Source organism: Penicillium waksmanii (assembly GCF_028829765.1).
Source record: "Penicillium waksmanii strain IBT 27052 chromosome Unknown utg000007l:1.0-4314555.0:1.0-4317578.0, whole genome shotgun sequence".
Lineage (NCBI taxonomy): Eukaryota > Fungi > Ascomycota > Eurotiomycetes > Eurotiales > Aspergillaceae > Penicillium > Penicillium waksmanii.
In genome coordinates, this window is record NW_026643253.1 from 3,157,035 (window position 1) to 3,175,411 (window position 18,377).

Below are 18,377 nucleotides of genomic sequence, written 5' to 3' on the forward strand. Positions count from 1 at the left end.
TCCTGAACAATTCCTGTTCTTCTTCATCCTTCACGCGCTGATGGATCTGTGAATTTTGGACCAATGAAGTACTTTTTACGGAGGCTTCACACGCAGGCCTGAACTTCCTTACTACATGCTTCACTTCCCTGGTGATACTCACTCTGTTAAATTTAACTGTGGCTCTGCTAACTAGTTCAGACTTTATGATATGGGTACTCTTTCATATTGTCAATATATCAATTGACGTCATATACCACTGGCAAGATGGCCGAGCGGTCTAAGGCGCACGGTTCAGGTTTACCTGATCCTCTGAGATCTATTATAGATTTCCGTGTCTCGAAAGGGGCGTGGGTTCGAATCCCACTCTTGTCACAATTTTTTTAGAACTCTTTTTGCATGCCTGGGTGCCATTATATGGCGGAGCGGAAGTGGGGTGGTCGACCAGCAAGCTAGAGCGGATATAAGGGGTCTGAATCTAGCAAAAGCATTTGATACGTCTGCGGGGCTTGACTGGATACAATCCAGGATTTCAATAAAATATCCATTCTATAATATGATATCTTAATTGTGTTTTAGCTTTGATGAATAGTAGTATAGATCTGACAACAAAATACTAGTACTACTAGTAGTATGGGATATGTCAACAGCAGGCCGAGACCGCGGGCCCCCACAGTAGCTGCCTTACGTAACCCGATTTCCAAGGGGGTCCTAGCAAGAATCACAACTTCTCCGCACTTCATCCCAAACAAAATGGCAAACCTAAGAAAATCAGTCCTCGCCGGGTCTTCCAGCGATATGGAAAAACTGCCTATCCATACTAACGAGGATCTTGCGGGTCCCCAGCCTAGATGGGCTACCGCAGAACAACGCCAAAACAGACCTTCGAGAAACTGCCTGCTTCGTCGCATTTCCATTGCTCTGGTCTTTTTTGCTGGTTTCTATCTGTTTGTCACGAAGGGATCGGAATTCCGCCTTCCTGCGCTATGCCATGCATTCGGTTCTTCCAAGCAAACTATCATGGACCACAAAGAGCAAGCCCATGCGTTGAGCTCCAACAACATGCATGCTCCCGACTCCCATAAGATCCCACTGGAGGCTCACATCATGAGCAAATGCCCTGATGCGCAAAAGTGTCTCAAGGAGTTGATCCTGCCGACTATGGAGCAAGTCAGTGACAAGGTAGACTTCCAACTATCGTTTATCGCGAAGTAAGCGCACATCCAGAGCCCCTCTTGCTTCTGCCCCCCAAACGCGACCTTCTGATACTCATTCATCGCATGTATAGCTGGAATCCCGCGTCGGAAGAGATCGAATGCAAGCATGGCCCAACCGAATGCATCGGCAACATGCTCATACTCTGTGCTGCAAATCTTCCTTTCCCTCCTACATCTGACGAATCGCTGCTCCCAGCAATGTACCCTCGTACTCCTGTCATTCGATCATTGGGTTTCGCAAACTGCTTGATTGATGATTTCCCTCGTATACCAGAACGCGATTTCGTTCACCAGTGCGCTTTGGAGCATGGTGTTGATTTTGACGCATTGAACCGGTGCGCTAGCCAACAGGATGACACCCCCGGCGAATCGCTCAGCGGGATTGCTCTTCTAAGACAGAACGTACAACGAAGCAAGGAACTCGGCGTCACTACAAGTTGTACGGTTCGTCTGGACGACAAGGTCTGGTGCATTAAGGACGATGGTGAATGGAAGGACTGTGTGCAGAATGGTGAGGGTGGTAAACCACAAGTATTGGTTGATCAAATCAACAAACTCTACAAAGAGAAAAATTAGGATTGATACGACGCGCATTGATACCCCCACACAGTGACCCAGTGAATGATTAGCAATATTTTATAATTTATATTCGGGGGTTCCTCTTTTTAACAAACTTGAAAACAAAAGCAAGTGCTCTTCTCGTTTTATCTTACAAGCCCTTGACTTGGTTAGTTCCTAGGTTTGGATTGGAAACTGCCTGATCTCCGAGATGGGCCTCGCTAGTATCTCTCAACATGTTGCCTGCCGTTGCCAAACCACCACCCATCGACCCGTCCGCGCCATCTTTCTTTTTCCCCTCCCTGCACAACCCAATCACGTCTTCGGGCGTCATCATTCCCTTCTGAAGCTGTTCACTTCACCTATTTTGCGGGCCCTACACAGCACGCGGCAACCTCGCCAACAATGGTTTCTCTCAATCGGAAGGTGGCTGAATTGCGAGCCAAATACAGTGGTATCAACGAGCCCTCTCCTCTTCTCACACGAGTTCTGGATGACGACACCAAATCGTCGGCCCTCTACTATGTAGTCAATCGCCAGGTGCAGCATATTTGCTGCCACTCCTCGAGCTGGGATGATGGCGAGGTGACGATCTACGACACGGCACTGGTCCGCATGTACGAAGAGGGCCTGCCTCTTCAGAACATTGGTCTGCTCGAGCTCTTCTTCGCCGAGTACATGGGCCTCGGTCTTTGCAGCTCCTCTGAAGAGGAACAGGCAACTGTGAATGCCTTCCTTGCAGCAGCCCATCCCATCACACACAATGGTCGGTACCTTTTGCACCTATGCCTCACCCCTCCAAGTTGGCCCAAAGTTTAACGAGTCGCAATAGCTACGGCGGACACTGGGAGCTCCTACGTTTATCAAAGCCAGAATGGCCGAGAGTATTGCGATACCATTTACCAAGGAGACAAACAGGAAGACAAACAAGGAGATAATGTCGGCCACCGATCTGAAATGAGCAACAAGGACAATTCTAAGGACCCTTCCAAGGATATGCGGAGCCCGAAGACTGAATGTGATCTCAAGGATGACAAAAGGCCCCCGCCCCGGAAGGAGGCTTTGCTGGAGAACCTTGTTCAAGTCTACCATACTGCCAAAGCTGATTACTATATCGGCGACGCAGACAAGTCTGGTATTTCAAGCAAGAAAACCGACAAGTTCAGCAATGTTCGCTTCCTCCGAGACAGCTCCGAGAATCTACTTCGTTATATGAGATCCGAGGGTTACGACAATCATCCGCTGGTAACTGAGGTGGAAAATGTCGCCGATGCAAGCCGTGAACATGCCGAGCACCTTGCTGGTTGCAAGAGAAACTATGAACAACGGGAGGGTACCAACCACGCTCACTCTCAGCGGTCACAGAAGCGCCGACGCTGGAACCGAGGCGTCGACTCATATCGCCCTGGAAATTAAAAAGAAAATACAACTATGGGAGTGCTCTGTCGCGGGGGAGAGTATGGTGTGTTTTACTCGCAGGCGGGTGAATCCAGAGAATCAGCAATGCCTGGGAGGTATTTTCATGTTTTTTCACTGAATCTGCGGTGCAGAGACAGACAGATTTTCCACCAATTCCAAAAAAGTCTACTTTTGCCATATTGTTACTTTGGGCTCCCATCACTGACCCTTTGGCTCTAAATTCTCCGATGTATATTCCCCGTAGTTCAGCCCTGTAACAACAAACCTCCTTCCAATGAGACAAAACGGTAAACCCGCTGGGGAACGCGTCGATCGGCGCTAAACCACTTTGGTCGCATCTCCACGTGCCGGGATTACGTAACATTTTGCGGTCTCGAGGTCAAGTCAGCTGGCAATCCGACATATTTTTACGGCCAGGAGCAGCTCCATCCATGGAGCTGGTGCGGAGATCATAATTCTGGGGAAATCCCGCTGAAAGAATCGCTACCTACGATAACCGGACGAGAATGGGCTCTCTTCACATTCCTCCTCCCGCTGCGGGGAATGCGCGATCCGACGATTCCGCCTCCTCTTCGAACTCACGATACACGCCCGTCTCCAATGATCTGGAAGAACAAGAACAAGAACAAGAACAAGAACAAGAACAAGAACAAGAAGGATATGACTACTCAGCGTCAAGGTCGGGGAAAGCGCCCATGGGAAACTTGCGGTTGCAGACGGATTTTGGAGATGATGCGGAGATGGCCGAGCCTGTTTCTGGAGATGAGGATAATCGATATGATTCCGATGAGGATGTAGAAGGGAAGACGGGGCGAGCTGGAGATGGTCCGAAATACACGCCGGAAGAAGAGAAAGAAGTTGTTTCGGTATTTGATCGACGTCTGGTCCCATTCTTGGCCCTACTTTATTTGCTGGCTTTCCTGGACCGTTCAAGTAAGCTTGCCTTGGATTTGAAGTTTGAAGATCTATATCATGCTGACTGGCGGAAATAGATATCGGAAACGCAAAAATTGCCGGTCTACAAGATGATCTCAACCTCTCATCTTCGCAATATGAATGGTTACTTACCGCATTCTACATTACTTACATTCTCTTCGAATGGATGACCCTCATGTACCGCCTGGTACCACCACATATCTATATCTCCGTCTGCGTCTGTGGATGGGGCCTCGTGGCTTCATTTCAATGTCTCGCCACATCATTTTGGGGACTTGTCGTCCTCCGTGCTTTGCTCGGAATTACGGAAGCGGCCTTTGGCCCTGGTGTTCCGTTTTACTTATCACTGTTCTACAAGCGTGATGAACTTGCATTTAGAAATGGGCTTTTTATTTCAGCGGCTCCTCTCGCAACCTCTTTTGCGAGCACCTTGGCTTGGATCATCGTTAAGATCAGCAGCAATGGCGCCATTTCTCCCTGGCGTATCCTCTTCTTGGTTGAGGGCTTCCCAAGTGTCATCGCTGCTGTTTTTGCTTGGATACTCATACCCGACTCTCCTGGTCGAGCTCGCTTCCTGACTCGCCGACAGCGAGTCATTGCTCGACTTCGTCTCGAGGGGAAAATGGCCGAACCCCAGCATTCACAGGAGCAGCAACGGTTTAACTGGGGGGGAAATCAAGAAAACACTTACCGACCCCAAGGCTTACATGGCTGCTGTGAGTTACCATTCCATGCATGTTTTCTACAAAGCCGAAACTAATCTTCTTTTTTCAGTTTATGTTTTTCAGCTGCAATGTTGCCTTCAGTTCCATGCCGGTGTTCCTCCCCACTATTATCAAAGAGTAAGCTTGTCTCATACCCACGACCAACATAAATCTCTGACCCCAGTAGTATGGGATATGACTCCCTTCACGCCCAAGCGCGTTCCGCGCCCCCATATCTCGTCGCATTCGTCGTCGTCCTCCTAACAGCTTACGCATCGGACCGTGCACGCACACGAAGCCCCTATCTCATCGCACACGCCCTCATCTCCTCCGCTGCGTACCTCGCCATCGCAGCAACAGGTTACTTCCAGGATCACATCTCTCCAGGGCTGAGCATATTCATCCGATATGTTTGTGTATTTCCAGCTACGGCGGGATTTTTCTCAGCAATCACATTAATTATCACCTGGTCAATGGATAACCGAGTCGAAAAAGAGGGTAAGGGAGCCAGTATCGCCATCTTGAATGTCATCGGGCAGTGTGGACCATTACTTGGAACACGATTGTACCCTGAGTCCGACGGGCCGTGGTATGTTCGTGGTATGGCAACTTGCTCATTTTTCATGATTGTCGTCGCCGTTTTGGCCCTCGTGTTGCGGATCTTGTTACAGAGAGAGAACCGCGCCGCCGCCAATGATGAGGACCACGGGACCGTGGATCCAGGCGAGGAGCGAGAAGAGCTGATGGGCGGCAGAAGAAGGGATGATTTTGAACGATCTGGTGATCAAAGGCTTGTGTATATCATTTAACGTCCATGGTGGGTATCATTTCATGCATTTGGCGTTGTTGTTTCAATGCTCTATATACCCTCATATCTAGAGAGGCTATCTAGTCATCAATCCACACGGAGAACTTACTGTTCATGGGAATTATGATTCAACGAACCTTGGACGGCGTAGAAGGGAGTCCGGATGGGAAAGTTGACATTTGAAAAGGCTTGATGTAATTAAATTTTGCAGTATCTCACTAAAGCTTGTAGTAGAAAAATGAATGGCCTGAGCCCGAAGCAAGCCGAATCCGAGTCCCTGGGATTGAGAGACTCCAACCATCCCAGGCCGTAAGGTATTAGACGATAGAGTACCAGGACCTAGAAGAGATGGGAAGTTCAAGCTCACTCTTATCGATGGGGTTCGATGCAACATGCAACCTAGTTACAGCGCCCAGCATGTTGGACAAAATCGACACTGCCCAATGCGGTTCGCTTTTTGATAGATGGCCATTTCCAGATCTCGAGTCTGTGGTCTGCGGGGCTGGCTCTTTTTGGTTTACTTGCGTTGTATTATTGGGTATCATGGTTATCGTTGCGCAAGCATTTACCACGCGGTGTGGCCACCATCGATGAGCATAGTACTGCCTGTCATGAAGCTGCTAGCATCGGAGAGAGCGAAAAGGGCAGCACCACGAAACTCCTCTGGCATTGCCAGACGACCAAGCATGTTCTCAGCCTCCCAAGTGGCGCGAGCAGCAGGATTTTGTTGGAAGACCTCCTCGACCATTGGGGTGATGATGTGGCCGGGGCACAGGCTGTTGACACGAATGCCGTGACGGCCCCACTCCATTGCCAGTGAGCGAGCCAGTTGGATGACGGCAGCTTTGGAAGAGTTGTAAACTGGCGAGATCATGCCCTTGTTCGCGATAAGGCCGCTCATACTGGCAACCAACAAGATAGAGCCCTTGACCTGGTAGTTGAACATCTGGCGAGCAGCAGCGGTAGCGGAGTTGAAGACCCCATTGTAGTTGATAGTCATCACATCGTCCAAAGCTTGCTGGGAGTGCTCCAGGGCACTAGAGAGATGGTTGATACCGGCGGCGGCGATCAGACCGTCAAGACGTTCGTGTTGAGCGGCAACAGCAGCAAATGTGTTGTTCACTTCGGTGTTGTTGCGTACATCGATACGGATATACTCTAAAGTACCGCCATACGCGTTTTCAGCTTTCTCCTGGGCCTTGATGAAATCGGGATGAGGGGTCTCGAGGCGATCGAGAGCATAAACTAGGATTGAGATTAAAAAAGGTTATGTGTATAGAAAAAAAAGAAACATGAGTCAATTGCATACCTTTGGCACCGGCCTCAATCAATGCTTCCCCCATTGAGAGTCCCAGCCCTCGACCGCCACCGGTTACGGCGAATACACGGCCCTCAAGGTCGAACTCGCGGAATCGATTAGCATTGCGTAGCTGTTTTTTGGATGGTAGCTTGGACTGAATGTGATCGGGTTTGTGAGAGATGCTGTGTATATCCTGTGGATTAAATACACTCTTGGTGCTTGAATATAGCCTGGTCGCGGACGATGCAAGCACACGCGGAGCACAGATATTGGCGGCGCCAGAGAAGCGAGCGCGAGCTGGGGCGAAAGCCCGAGGCATTGAGAAAGACATAGTTATTAAGCGTGGGGATCAAGGTCTGGCAGAACGTTTGAAAGTGACAAAAATAGCCTTTGACAAAGAATTAAGCTGTGTCACGGGCGGGGTATACAAGTCGACGACACGCAAGTATGCAAAATATCTGAACGCTGGCCTCATGGCTCTCTTGGGGGAATGGGGTTTTATGTCTAAGGGTTACCGACGCGGTATTTCCCATCAGAGGTAACCGAAAGCAAAGTCGTTTCAATTCGAAGGGGTGCTAAGAAGAAAAAAATTCTAAAAAAGAAAAAGAAAGCACCGCGTGACACTGGTGGATTTGCCTGTTGCTTTCACCATGACTCAAGATCCAGACAAATCGACCGAGAGCATCCACGGGTTGGCCGATTGCCACATCAGCTGGGATCAATTGGCAAACGCTATGGGGTAAGGGGTATCCTCCGCCTGGCAGTACAATGAGCCCCTAGACTAACGCGCCGTCTCATCGGCATCGTGATCTCTCATCATAGCTGAGAACGGTAATCCTTCGAAGGCTTCGATGGAATGGTCCACTTCGGGCGGGTCCCCGAAGTATTTTTTTTGCAGATCTGCAAGCCCTTGCTAGCCAGCTTTAAACGGGCCTGGGGTGGAGATGAAGGTGGAGTCCAGGCGCTTCCAGGGCATCTCCCGATCCTCCGAACCCCAGACATAGCCAACGAGGAGCTGGGCATGGGATCTCGTGTCTATTCCCCGTGCATGTACCGTAGATGCAAGCCTCCAGGGTAGCAGCAACAAAGACCACGGCACTGAAGGGCCTGGATCCACCGATTAAGAGCAGAATTTCGAAAGGATCCGGGCCCCTGGAACAGGTCAGTTGACTGGAATTCCTGCGCGAACCCCCGCTAAAAATATAAAATATGATGGGCTCGGGGCAAAAGAACGGACGATGCTGCAAGCTTCCTCGGGATGTCCAAATCGGGTAACCCTTGGAAGGCCCGGATTCACACCGACGTGGATCTCGCAGTGGTACAACAACGTCGAAATGCGAGCTTGACGCTTTTTCGGTGAGTTCAAAGAAGGTCTAGTATTTGCTCTTCAGTCGGTCAATCTTTGTAGCTGGTGCATTGCATGTTACCAATTCCATAAGAAAGGACCGGTCTCGACCTGGCGCCCCGGGTTCCCCAGGTTTCTCCATTGACTCCGACCCATTTCAGCGCTGTTTATGGGACTGGGTCCCAACGCTGTCCCAACTGCTGTGAAACAGTACTTCTGTCCGGGAGCTAGGTTCCGCGATCCACCGGGAATACCGATTAGCTCAAAGCTCGCATATTTGGCCACCCTTCGGCACCGAAGACAAGGATCGTCGATGCATAGAATTCAGCCTCGAGCGTCCTCGAAGGAAGCGTTCGTGGTCACCTGGCCCCGGTGAAAAAAGATAATAGATATTTTTCTGGCAAATTTATGGACACGTCAACTCTCCGAAGACCACAGACACGTCGGCCCATTTTGCCATGAACCGGTGTGCTTCATGCACCTACATAGGATAATGTCTAGACTTCGCCATGGGAATTTTACCCTTTTACCCAGATTTTACCCAAATTAAAGTCTTTCTACCGGTTCAAATTGGGGAATGGTACTTGGCCGCTTTTCTTTCATATGAACTATAATCTCCGCGCTATCGGAGTTTATCTCAAGAAAGATTTCGCTTAATTTAGATACTTTGAGCGTGGAACTCCGAGCTCCAGAAAGTAGCGGGTATAAGCAATCCCTCCTGAAATGGCTCTCTTCTATTCGTCTCCGCTTCTGCATGGACAGCCACAATTCGAACCGAACTACCGCTCTGCTTGCGGCTTTCATTTCCAGCTTAAGCCCTGGATAAATCAATAAGATCATAGTGAAGACATAAAAGTATTCGTATTATCAGTCAATTTTGGCTCATGTCTTAGTGCATATTGGTATCTCAGTAATACTAGTACTTCTACTACCTAGCTTATCCTGTATGTGTAGTCTATAACAGACAAATAATTTCAATTTATCTCTTCTGGTAGAAGAGGTACGAGACAATATTAGCCACTAGTGTATAATGAGTAATTTTTCTGGCTGTTTACTATTAGAAGGCCACCATATGCAGTTTGGTCGAAGACGCCCGGAACCCCGAGCAAACCACAACTCCGATCATCGTGCTGATGATGAATTCATCCAGACTAGGTGTCACATTTTACAGTAGATGAAGTCTATATTATGCAGCTAATTTGTATTGATTTCAATAATCTTTAATATTCAAAGCTATACTATGGATCTCTGAACCCCATTTTATACGTTACACAGCTTTCTGGCTGTCATTTCAAGCTTGCTCCAATCAACAACCTTGGCACAAAACAATTTCTCCTCCCATACATCTGCAATTTCCATTTGGCTCCCGATGTCTTCGAAATATGCCGTAGCCCATCTATGTTCTCAAGGGCCCGGCGATGCGCGCCCTACTGCGCTTGAAATCATCAATGACGAAAATCTAGTGGGACAGCTCACTGATAAGGTCATCCTTATTACGGGCTGTTCTTCGGGCCTTGGGGTTGAGACTGCCCGCGCATTTTCTGCTACTGGCGCCACGCTCTATCTAACAGCGCGCGATCTCAATAAAGCGCAGTCCGCCTTAGGTGACCTAGTCAACAAAGGAAATGTTCATCTATTACAGCTAGATCTAAACTCATTATCTAGCGTCCGCAACTGTGCTACCAACTTTCTTTCTAAATCGTCAACCCTGAACATTCTTGTTTGTAACGCGGGTGTTATGGTTCCGCCCGAGGGTCGCACAGTGGATGGCTTCGAGACTCAGTTTGGCATAAATCATTTGGCCCATTTTCTTCTCTTGCAGCTTCTGAAGAATAGTCTTCTCTCATCAGCCACGACTACAATGCCGTCGCGTGTCATCATGGTATCCTCTAGCGGCCACCGCATGAGCGAAGTTCAATTCGACGACTTCAACTTCGCCTCTGGCTATGATGCGTGGAATGCCTATGGACAGAGCAAAACAGCTATGATTTGGACTGCGAACGAGATTGAAAGACGATATGGATCTTTGGGGCTGCATGCTTATAGCATCAATCCAGGGATGATTTCCAGCGGACTTCAAAAGCATGTTACTGTTGACATGATGAATGAATGGTCGAATGTTCCCGGGTTGCAGGAAGCGTTTAAGTCACCGGGACAAGGTTCTGCTACGACTGTTTGGGCCGGAGTGGCTCAGGCCCTCAAAGAACAAGGGGGGGCAATATCTCGAGGACTGTCAGGTTGTTGGTCCGTTGGCAGCCGATGCTGGGCCACTGGATCGAGGATACGCTCCCTGGATATTAGATAATTGCAAAGCACGGAGGCTCTATGAGTTGTCTTTAAAACTTGTTAGTTAAACATATAGGTTTTCAGGTTGGTTCTTGCTATTCGGTGTCAATGAGATAGTAGGTGTCCAAGAAGTAGTGAGAGTCATTCCAATATATCCTCTAGGCAAATACAAACCTCTGAGCAATACTAGTAGTTATAATTCAGTACCATCAGCGCTTCCTGTTATAAAAACCACATTTCCATTTTGTGAGAGTTGAGGGCAAGGCGGCCGGGCAAGGCTCCAAATATTGCTCAGTGATGTGGATCCGCAGAAGACGACGATGTGATTGTGTTCGCTGCTCAATAGTTCATCCAGCCTACTGTCTCAACCACTCTGGTAGTTGGTGGAATACTAGCACCGGACCTCCCTCCTACTTGTTGGGCCCAGAAGGTTCCACTGGTTTTAATAGACCTGCTATGTATTATGCTAGCTAAACTATATCCACTCTTCTGGAGCTCGGAGTGCGCTCGAGGTATCCTAACCCTAGGAGCCAAAGAGACTGCCAGTGCGTCTTTTCTCTGCATCCTGATTTGTCTTTCATGCGTGCTGCTGTCATCCCCAGTGCGTGTCGATTGCATCAGCCTTTATTCCGAACCAGCGGGGGTGAGGCGCGGTGTGGCTCTAGGTCGAGATAGTTATGTTCTCGATTGAATGGCGACAGATCTCTGATCAACTCTTGAGCTACGGGCTCTCTTGCAGACTTCTTGTATATGGGAGGTTTCTCCTGATGCTCATGTGCGGGATTGGAGGGACTGCCAGACTAATGGTCATTGAACAAGAATTGGCCTAAGATAATAGTCCTTGCGTATGTTCGCCGCTATTCCAGATCAACCAAGCCAGGTGCGTTTATCTGACCCCCCGCGCTGCGTAGACTTCCAAAGTCCAACTTCATGAGTAGCCGGTCCACCCCTGCCGGCTTACGCGGCTGGTAGTGACTGAAGCTGGGGCCAGTGCTCCCATCAGGCCATCTTCTTGGCCCTGTTGTGCCGTTGCTAGCAGGGTAGTCTGAGCCCGAGCGTCGCTCGTCAATGTCCCGCAGAGTCGCGACAAGATCCTGAATGCCTGTCTTAACGTCTTTGCGCGTCTCCATCAGTTCCTGCCAAACTTCTCGCTCTTCCTGTGCGTAGTCTACCAGCGCATCCACAACACCTTCATCCGTCTCTAGATCCATATTTCGTTGGATGGTATCCAGTCTGATTGTGAGGGCAACGAAGCGATCGACACTCGTCAGGAGAGTCCGAAGTACACTGGTGAAGGGTACGTCTGTTAAAAATAAGGACTGGATGACGCTCGTTAAGTGGCGTCGATGTGCGACAGTCAATGCTTCTGGGTCATGTCGACCCATGGACGCTGTGCCTGGTCGAGATGATGGTCGGCTAGACGGGTGATCAAGAGGAGTGGTCTGAGACGTTCTTGGGGCCTTGAAAGAAGTCGCCGTCCCAGGCCGAGAATTAGGAGCAGATGTGGGTAATACGTTATCCTTTTCTATCCATTCACGGAGGTGTTGCCAGGACTCGTGTATCACCTCGCCCTGGAAGAAGCTGCCAATCTCCGAAAGAACAAATAGACAGGCACTGGAAGTCGCCCATATTGGTCGCATTTGCTGCGTGCGAGAATTTGTCCTCTCACGGTTCTGCCTCAGCTTATTCTGCAAGAAGGCATTGTTGCTTCGTGGTGGCATTCGTGCGCTGCCATGAGTTCTGCGAAGAGAGGTTCGTTTCCACAAATCACCGAGGCGGATTTGGGCGCGTCGAATTCCGAGGAGATAAGAATGAATCTTGGAATATATTGCAATATCGGAACTTGAGAGGAACAGGTCCAGGGGCGCGCGTACCTGGGCCGTTAAGCATGTTGGGGTAGGGAAAAGGAGGTCCTCAAATGAGACCCTGGCAATTTCAGGGATAGTGTTGGAGCTATACGATGGGGTTGCAGCACAGTCATTCCTCCCATCACTGACCGACAGCCTAAGGAGCTCGCGAGCCAGCTCTAATCCCTCGTCTGCTGGATCCTCTTCTTTTTGTAGGGAGAACAGTTCAGCCCATGCATGGGCCAACGAAGTCACCACATCCCCTTCCTTGATAAGAAAGCTGTCCAATGCACCCGACTGCTGAATCCGAGCTAGTGCACCGCGTCGCCGACTTTCCTCAATTCTAGAATCAGCATGTGCAACAAGCGCCACCGCAAACTCCCCCCGTCCGAGGAGTAGAAAGTCGTTGAGCAATGTGAGCATCTCGAGTATCTTGGGCAAGGGAAGCAGTTTAGATAAAGCGGATTGGGACAATGATAGTCGAATGCAGTCTACAGCAGTAGAAAGCTTGGGGGATGATATAGGCAATTTGAGACCAGAAAGCTGCTCGATATGTTCCTGGTACAACTTCACTGGCGCAGTTGATATTCCACTGGGGGTTTTTCGTTTCGCACGAATGTGATTTAACGACTTGCCGATGAACAAAATAGACCCTGCTGTTTGCTCAGAGACGAAGCTCGGGAGCAAATCCGTCTGCATCTTGAACTGAGCATCGTCTTGCTCTCTGTTGGGATCCTCTTGGATAAAAAAGTCCTCCTTGCCATACATGGGCAATTTACCATATAACAGCCACATGGAGAGCTGTTTCATCCATGCCGTTTCTGCTGCGGTCACAAGTTGAATGGCCATGTCTTTGATGTCTAGGTATCCGGTTTGCAGTCCATCGCGCAGGTGATTGATTAGTGCAGCCCCCGAGCACCCATATCGAAGGCCTGAATAGCGGGTTTCCGGTTGAATGAAGGTAATAATCTCCCATAGCCATTCTAGACGTCGTGTCCAAGGCGTGAATTCCCCAACGATCGTGGACAGGGAACGATTCCATAGCCACCGACATAACCGCTATCTTCCGCAAGAATCGCCTTCTCGACTTGGAGGATCTTTTTCTGGAATTCGCCGAGGTGAGTCGCAACGATAGTCGTAGATACGGAGCGGCAGATGACAGAGCGATGTGAGGAAGATATGAGGGAGGTATGTGATCGTAGCTTGGCGTGAAGCTCACTCAAGCGGGCAATCGATCCGAGGAGGGCTTTCTCCGGGGGAGAGAGAAGGGCGAGATCATCTTGCGGGATAGCGTCTTCCACCTGTGGAGAACCGAGGAGGGGCGACGGCTGGCCGGAGAGGGAGAGGAGGATCTCGTGGAGCATCCTGGCCGACGCTCACTGCGGATCTATTCAGTCAATTTCTGTGTCCAAATGGCCTCAGATCGACATCACAAAGCTCACTGACCTGCGGGACTGGGTGTATAGTAGGACGCGTCCTAGGAGCTCGAAACGACACATCGAACTGCCTGAGCGATGCGCTAAGAGGGTTGGGCGTGGCAAGTAATTGGTTGAGGCACCGAAATAATTAGCAGAGCTTTGCACTATCTTGTAAGATCAAACGCAAGCCATGCTTGCTTTTTTCAGTCCTGTTCCTGTTCCTGTTCCTATCGCGTCGCGAAACCGAAAGAGCGAGAGCGACGGGGAGTTTGAATGGGGAAGCAGCCTGAGGCATCTTTTCCTTCCAGCCCCACCAAAACTAAGAGGGGAATCGTAACGGGCAGTGGGATTGCAAGTTTCACTGAGAAATCAAGATTATTAACAGTATTGAATATTCTCAATAGTCCTTCTATATTCATTGAAATTAATTAGTTGAATTACATCCTACTACTGGTGGCCATAATGCGTGTTATCAATTATCAATCTCTGTAGTTTACCCCTCTTAAAAATTCCATAGCTGGCCAGCCTTTAGCAAACATGGAATTGTTTACTTCTAACTATTCTTTCATTATATTCGAATTTGAGATTTCAAATCTAGTTATTTCTAGCAGATCATTATTAATCCAATAATGCCTTGGGCCAGAGTGAAGTGAAGAGGCACGTTAACTATAGTTCGCTGTGGATTAGTCATCACAGCTGCCTCATTACGTCGCCGCGGACATTGGGACATCCCTCCACCTCATCCACCTCATCTACTCTTCCACTCTTACACTCTTACGCTCATCCTTCCTCTGACCTCCCCCCTTCATAAAATCTTTCTTGTACAAAACCACTCTACTCTACTCGCATTTGTACACGCGGGCTGCTTCTGCCTTCTATCTCGTTGGTACGCTAGGTCTCTTCTTCCAGCACTGTCGAAGGCCTTGCTCATCGAGCGAGACTTTCAGCCTCTGACTTCCATCATTCCTTCGGATCTTGCTGTTCGTGAGTCGGCTAAGCCGGTAAAGCGCAGAGCGTCTGAAGACGACCCCTCATCTCGGCCTCAGAAGAAGAACATGACCGTATGTTCATCAACCCTGCAACATCCCATCCCGCTTTGTCACTGACCCACTCCTTCCCTCAGGACGGCACCATGCAGGTCGATAACCCCCAAGAAACCGTGGAGCTCATCAAGCAAGGCGAGATTGATGAGAGTCTGTACAGCCGTCAACTGTGAGAGCCCTCTCCCCAACAAATACGAATATAGTTCCGATTTCTAATCATTTCTAGCTATGTTCTCGGCCACGAGGCCATGAAGCGCATGGGCTCCTCCAATGTTCTTGTTGTAGGTCTCAAGGGACTCGGTGTTGAGATTGGTGAGTGACGACGTCTCCAAATGCTCCATTGCCATTTGCCTAATTTTAGCCTCTTGCAGCGAAAAACATTGCCCTTGCCGGAGTTAAATCCCTCACCCTCTATGACCCCGCACCCGTCGCCATCTCCGATCTTTCCTCTCAGTTCTTCCTCCAACAACAAGATGTCGGCAAGCCGCGTGCTGATGTCACCGCCCCGCGAGTCGCCGAACTCAACTCCTATGTGCCAGTTACTATTCATGAAGGCGGGAACCTCGTGGGGGATCTGGAACAGCTCAAACGTTACCAGGCCGTGGTCTTGACCCAAACACCACTAAAGGAGCAACTGGCTATTGCAGACTTCTGCCACAAGAATCAGATCTATCTGACCATCGCAGACACCTTTGGACTTTTCGGTTATATCTTCAATGACTTTGGTAAGAACTTCACTGTTGGTGATCCTACTGGCGAGGACCCTGTTGGTGGAATCGTTGCCGACATTGCCGAGGATGGTCTCGTTTCTGCGTTGGATGAAACCCGTCACGGACTAGAGGATGGCGACTTTGTCACTTTCACCGAAGTCAAGGGTATGGATGGCTTGAATGGCAGTGCCCCACGCAAGATTACTGTGAAGGGTCCCTATACTTTCACCATTGGCGATGTTTCCGAGCTCGGGTCCTACCAGGGCGGCGGTCTCTATACTCAAGTGAAAATGCCCAAGTTCATCGATTTCCAGCCTTTAGCAGAGCAGCTCAAGAAACCCGAGTTCTTGGTTTCCGATTTCGCCAAATTCGACCGGCCGCAGCAGCTCCACATCGGTGTTCAAGCTCTCCACCAGTTTGCGGAAACCCATCAACATCAACTACCCCGCCCACACAACGATGCTGATGCTCAGGAGGTATTGAAGATTGCCACCGAGCTTGCTTCTGCGGAGGAGGAGAAGATTGAGCTTGATGAGAAGATTCTTAAGGAGCTGAGCTACCAGGCTCGTGGTGATCTCAACGCATTAGCCGCGTTCTTTGGTGGTATTGCTGCCCAAGAGGTCCTGAAGGCCGTCTCTGGGAAGTTCAATCCTGTACACCAGTGGATGTACTTCGACTCCCTGGAGTCTTTGCCCTCCAATAGTACTCGGTCCGAGGAGAGCTGCAAGCCTATTGGCTCTCGCTATGATGGCCAGATTGCGGTTTTTGGAAAGGAGTACCAGGAAAAGCTCTCCAATGTGAAGCAGTTCCTCGTTGGTGCTGGTGCTATTGGTTGCGAGACTCTGAAGAACTGGGCCATGATGGGCCTGGGTACTGGTCCCGAGGGCAAAATCTTTGTCACCGACATGGACCAAATTGAAAAGAGCAACCTCAACCGTCAATTCCTCTTCCGCCCCAAGGATGTGGGCCGTCTTAAGAGCGAATGCGCCTCAGCTGCGGTTCAGGCCATGAATCCCGAGCTCAACGACAAGATCGTCACTCTCCGCGACCGCGTTGGGGCCGATACGGAGCACATCTTTAATGAGGATTTCTGGAATGGACTGGATGGTGTGACCAACGCTTTGGATAATGTGGATGCCCGTACGTACGTGGACCGTCGCTGTGTCTTCTTCCGCAAGCCTCTCCTGGAGAGCGGCACTCTCGGCACCAAGGGCAACACCCAGGTTGTCCTGCCTTTTATCACCGAGTCCTACTCAAGCTCTCAGGATCCACCCGAGAAGTCGTTCCCAATGTGTACACTGAAGAGTTTCCCTAACCGCATTGAGCATACTATTGCCTGGGCTCGAGATCTTTTCCAGACTTATTTCGTCGGTCCGCCGGAGTCTGTGAACCTGTATCTTTCGCAGGCCGACTACATTGACCAGACACTCAAGCAGGCGGGCAACGAGAAGCAAACTCTGGAGCACCTCCGTGACTTCCTGGTTACAGAGAAGCCTCTGACCTTCGATGACTGCATTGTATGGGCTCGTCAGCAATTCGAGGCTCAGTACAACAATGCTATCCAGCAATTGCTCTACAACTTCCCAAAGGATTCAAAGACTTCTTCGGGTCAACTCTTTTGGTCTGGCCCCAAGCGTGCACCAACTCCTCTCAAGTTTGATAGCGCCAATCCCTCTCACATTGGTTTCGTGATTGCGGGCGCCAACCTCCATGCCTTCAACTACGATATTAAGAACCCCGGTGCGGACAAGGGCTACTATCGTAAGGTCGTCGATGATATGATCATCCCAGAGTTCACACCCAGCTCCAACGTGAGGATTCAAGCCAACGAGAACGATCCGGACCCGAATGCCCAACCCTCTGGATCGACCAATGACGCCGACGAAGTCCAAAAACTTGTGGCTACTCTGCCATCGCCTAAATCTCTCGCCGGCTTCCGTCTACACCCCGTCGAATTCGAGAAGGACGACGATACGAACCACCACATCGACTTCATCACGGCTGCTAGTAACCTCCGCGCTGACAACTATGAAATTCCTCAGGCGGATCGTCACAAGACCAAGTTCATTGCGGGCAAGATCATCCCCGCTATTGCTACTGCTACTGCCCTGGTCACCGGTCTGGTGGCTCTAGAGCTGTTCAAGGTTGTCGACGGCAAGGATGATATCGAGCAGTACAAGAACGGCTTCATTAACCTTGCGCTGCCATTTTTTGGATTCAGTGAACCGATCGGCAGCGAAAAGGGCAAGTATCAAGGCAAGGAGGGCGAAGTTACCATCGACCGACTTTGGGATCGATTCGAGGTGGATGACATCCCTCTCCAGGAGTTCTTGGATTACTTTGCCAGCAAGGGTCTGGACATCACAATGGTCAGCTCTGGAGTTAGCTTGCTTTATGCCAGCTTCTACCCCCCTTCAAAGGTGAAGGACCGTCTCCCGCTACCGTAAGTATTATCTCCCTCGTATAGACTATATTTAGCAAAACCCCGCTAACGCCACTTCATAGGATGAGCAAGCTTGTCGAGCACGTCAGCAAGAAGCCGGTCCCCGACCACCAAAAGAATATCATTTTCGAGGTGACGGCCGAAGATCAAACCGAGGAAGATGTGGAAGTCCCTTACGTGATGGTCAAGCTGGCGAAATAAACAGGTTCAAGAGAACCAACCCAACCAAAACCCAAAGCCAAGAAACAGTACCATATAAAGATGTGGCTCAGAATAGTTAGAGTAACGATTATTATCAACGACCCAGTTTCCCGCTTAGAATTACCATCACCAATCCATTGTTCATGCTTATGAAATCCTTATT

At 49.7% G+C, this 18,377-nt stretch overlaps 7 protein-coding genes across 7 annotated transcripts; 5 read left to right on the forward strand and 2 right to left on the reverse strand.

The window, feature by feature from the left end:
- Positions 1 to 732: 732 nt before the first annotated feature.
- Positions 733 to 1,772, forward strand: N7481_008019 (GILT family protein; the record flags this gene model as incomplete). Its single annotated transcript, XM_057267238.1, has 2 exons — positions 733 to 1,190; positions 1,268 to 1,772. The coding sequence occupies 2 exons, from the start codon at positions 733 to 735 to the stop codon at positions 1,770 to 1,772; spliced, it is 963 nt and encodes a 320-aa protein (XP_057121439.1).
- A 387-nt stretch (positions 1,773 to 2,159) lies between these two features.
- N7481_008020 (uncharacterized protein) lies at positions 2,160 to 3,170 on the forward strand (the record flags this gene model as incomplete). The annotated part of the gene is made up of 2 exons (XM_057267239.1): positions 2,160 to 2,520; positions 2,587 to 3,170. 2 exons carry the CDS (start codon positions 2,160 to 2,162, stop codon positions 3,168 to 3,170), a joined length of 945 nt encoding a protein of 314 aa, XP_057121440.1.
- A 509-nt stretch (positions 3,171 to 3,679) lies between these two features.
- On the forward strand, positions 3,680 to 5,622 carry N7481_008021 (uncharacterized protein; the record flags this gene model as incomplete). Its single annotated transcript, XM_057267240.1, has 4 exons — positions 3,680 to 4,106; positions 4,166 to 4,766; positions 4,916 to 4,951; positions 5,001 to 5,622. The coding sequence occupies 4 exons, from the start codon at positions 3,680 to 3,682 to the stop codon at positions 5,620 to 5,622; spliced, it is 1,686 nt and encodes a 561-aa protein (XP_057121441.1).
- A 564-nt stretch (positions 5,623 to 6,186) lies between these two features.
- N7481_008022 (putative short chain dehydrogenase/oxidoreductase) lies at positions 6,187 to 7,252 on the reverse strand (the record flags this gene model as incomplete). The annotated part of the gene is made up of 2 exons (XM_057267241.1): positions 6,187 to 6,866; positions 6,931 to 7,252. 2 exons carry the CDS (start codon positions 7,250 to 7,252, stop codon positions 6,187 to 6,189), a joined length of 1,002 nt encoding a protein of 333 aa, XP_057121442.1.
- A 2,383-nt stretch (positions 7,253 to 9,635) lies between these two features.
- N7481_008023 (uncharacterized protein) lies at positions 9,636 to 10,571 on the forward strand (the record flags this gene model as incomplete). Its single annotated transcript, XM_057267242.1, has 1 exon — positions 9,636 to 10,571. One exon carries the CDS (start codon positions 9,636 to 9,638, stop codon positions 10,569 to 10,571), a length of 936 nt encoding a protein of 311 aa, XP_057121443.1.
- An 838-nt stretch (positions 10,572 to 11,409) lies between these two features.
- N7481_008024 (uncharacterized protein) lies at positions 11,410 to 13,763 on the reverse strand (the record flags this gene model as incomplete). Its single annotated transcript, XM_057267243.1, has 2 exons — positions 11,410 to 13,382; positions 13,448 to 13,763. 2 exons carry the CDS (start codon positions 13,761 to 13,763, stop codon positions 11,410 to 11,412), a joined length of 2,289 nt encoding a protein of 762 aa, XP_057121444.1.
- A 1,109-nt stretch (positions 13,764 to 14,872) lies between these two features.
- Positions 14,873 to 18,214, forward strand: ubaA (E1 ubiquitin-activating protein ubaA; the record flags this gene model as incomplete). The annotated part of the gene is made up of 5 exons (XM_057267244.1): positions 14,873 to 14,878; positions 14,941 to 15,029; positions 15,087 to 15,172; positions 15,232 to 18,013; positions 18,076 to 18,214. The coding sequence occupies 5 exons, from the start codon at positions 14,873 to 14,875 to the stop codon at positions 18,212 to 18,214; spliced, it is 3,102 nt and encodes a 1,033-aa protein (XP_057121445.1).
- Positions 18,215 to 18,377: the final 163 nt, after the last annotated feature.